We start from the raw sequence: 1,107 nt of genomic DNA, 5'->3' as shown, positions 1-1,107 counted from the left end.
TCCACAAGAGGGCGGCGACTCCTTCACAGTCACGACGGACCGCTGCGGTTTCGGCAGCCACACGGCCCCAAAGGACGCCCCGCCGCGCTGACCCCGGGGCTGCCCTGCCGCCCACGCCCCTGGCTGAGCAGGAGCAAGGGGGTCTTCCCTGAGCGGGCTCGTGCCGGAGCCTCCGGTCTGGGCCCGCGTGGCCAGGGGTCCAGGCCTGGGCGGGCAGGGACAGCATCTGCCCCTGAGGTGCCACGGGGGTCCCCGGAGCGGAGCTGGGCGCCTCCCGTCCGCAGCCACAGCTGTCTACACAGGGCAACGCTGGCCGTGTCCACGCTGCCCTTCAGCCCGAGCTCAGGGTCCCGCTGTCACTCGGTCTGTGGTGCCTGGTCCCCGGCCTTCTCCACTTGGGCCAGAAGACTCGGGGTGCAGGCAGTGCCCGGGACGCGCCTCTTCTGGCCGGTGCTCCGCGGTCTGTGTGCTCTCTCTGGCTTTCTTCTCTCTCAAGTTAAAATCAACTGCTAATGCTCATTAAGACGCCAGCGTTGCCTCCCCCGGCAGTGGGGAGCGTGGGGGGCCGGCGGCTGCTCTCAGGGTGCACTGGTCCCTGGGGGCCACTTTTCATATCCGGGTATTTTTGCTTTGGTGCTAAAGCTTCGATATAAAGTAACAGAGTTTTAGCTCTAACAAAGGTTCCCCAGTCTGTGTGTAAAGATAGGCCCTGGGGGCCTCGGGGCCAGGCTGAGCTGTCTCCCTGCACCCCAGTCCACGCCCCGCCCCAGGGAGCGACCCCAGGGCGCAGCAGATCTTCCCCCCTCAGCAGTGGGTCTCAGTGGATCTGCCTGCTCTGCGCCCCACTCTGTCTCTGGGGAGTCCGCTCACCCCCCCACCTCTGGCCTGCACCCCAGTTCTGTCTGCATAAATAAATAAAATAAATCTTAAAAAAATTAAAGATATGTAAATTAGCTTCTAGATAGGTAAAGCCATTATTTCCAATTTTATTGGAATTGTTATTTAAATATTTATCTGCGAAACAGAAAATAAATAGCAGCTCTCTGGTCACAGCAAAATCTACAGACTCTCCCTCCCTCCCTGCCGCCTGGAGCCTCAACTCCATAG

The 1,107-nt window shown here is 60.3% G+C and overlaps 1 protein-coding gene across 1 annotated transcript in view; it reads left to right on the top strand.

The window, feature by feature from the left end:
• Positions 1–91, top strand: part of LOC101634437 (olfactory receptor 14A16-like) — a 46,340-nt gene extending 46,249 nt beyond the window's left edge. The window contains exon 4 of the mRNA XM_004695408.2: positions 9–91. Coding sequence (XP_004695465.2) covers positions 9–91 — 83 coding nt within the window. The remainder of the gene's footprint in view (positions 1–8) is intronic.
• Positions 92–1,107: the final 1,016 nt, after the last annotated feature.

The sequence above is a fragment of the Condylura cristata genome, unplaced genomic scaffold, assembly GCF_000260355.1.
Source record: "Condylura cristata isolate star-nosed mole 26May11 unplaced genomic scaffold, ConCri1.0 scaffold00062, whole genome shotgun sequence".
In the NCBI taxonomy this organism is placed as follows: Eukaryota; Metazoa; Chordata; class Mammalia; order Eulipotyphla; family Talpidae; genus Condylura; species Condylura cristata.
This window is presented reverse-complemented; position numbering and strand designations above follow the sequence as displayed.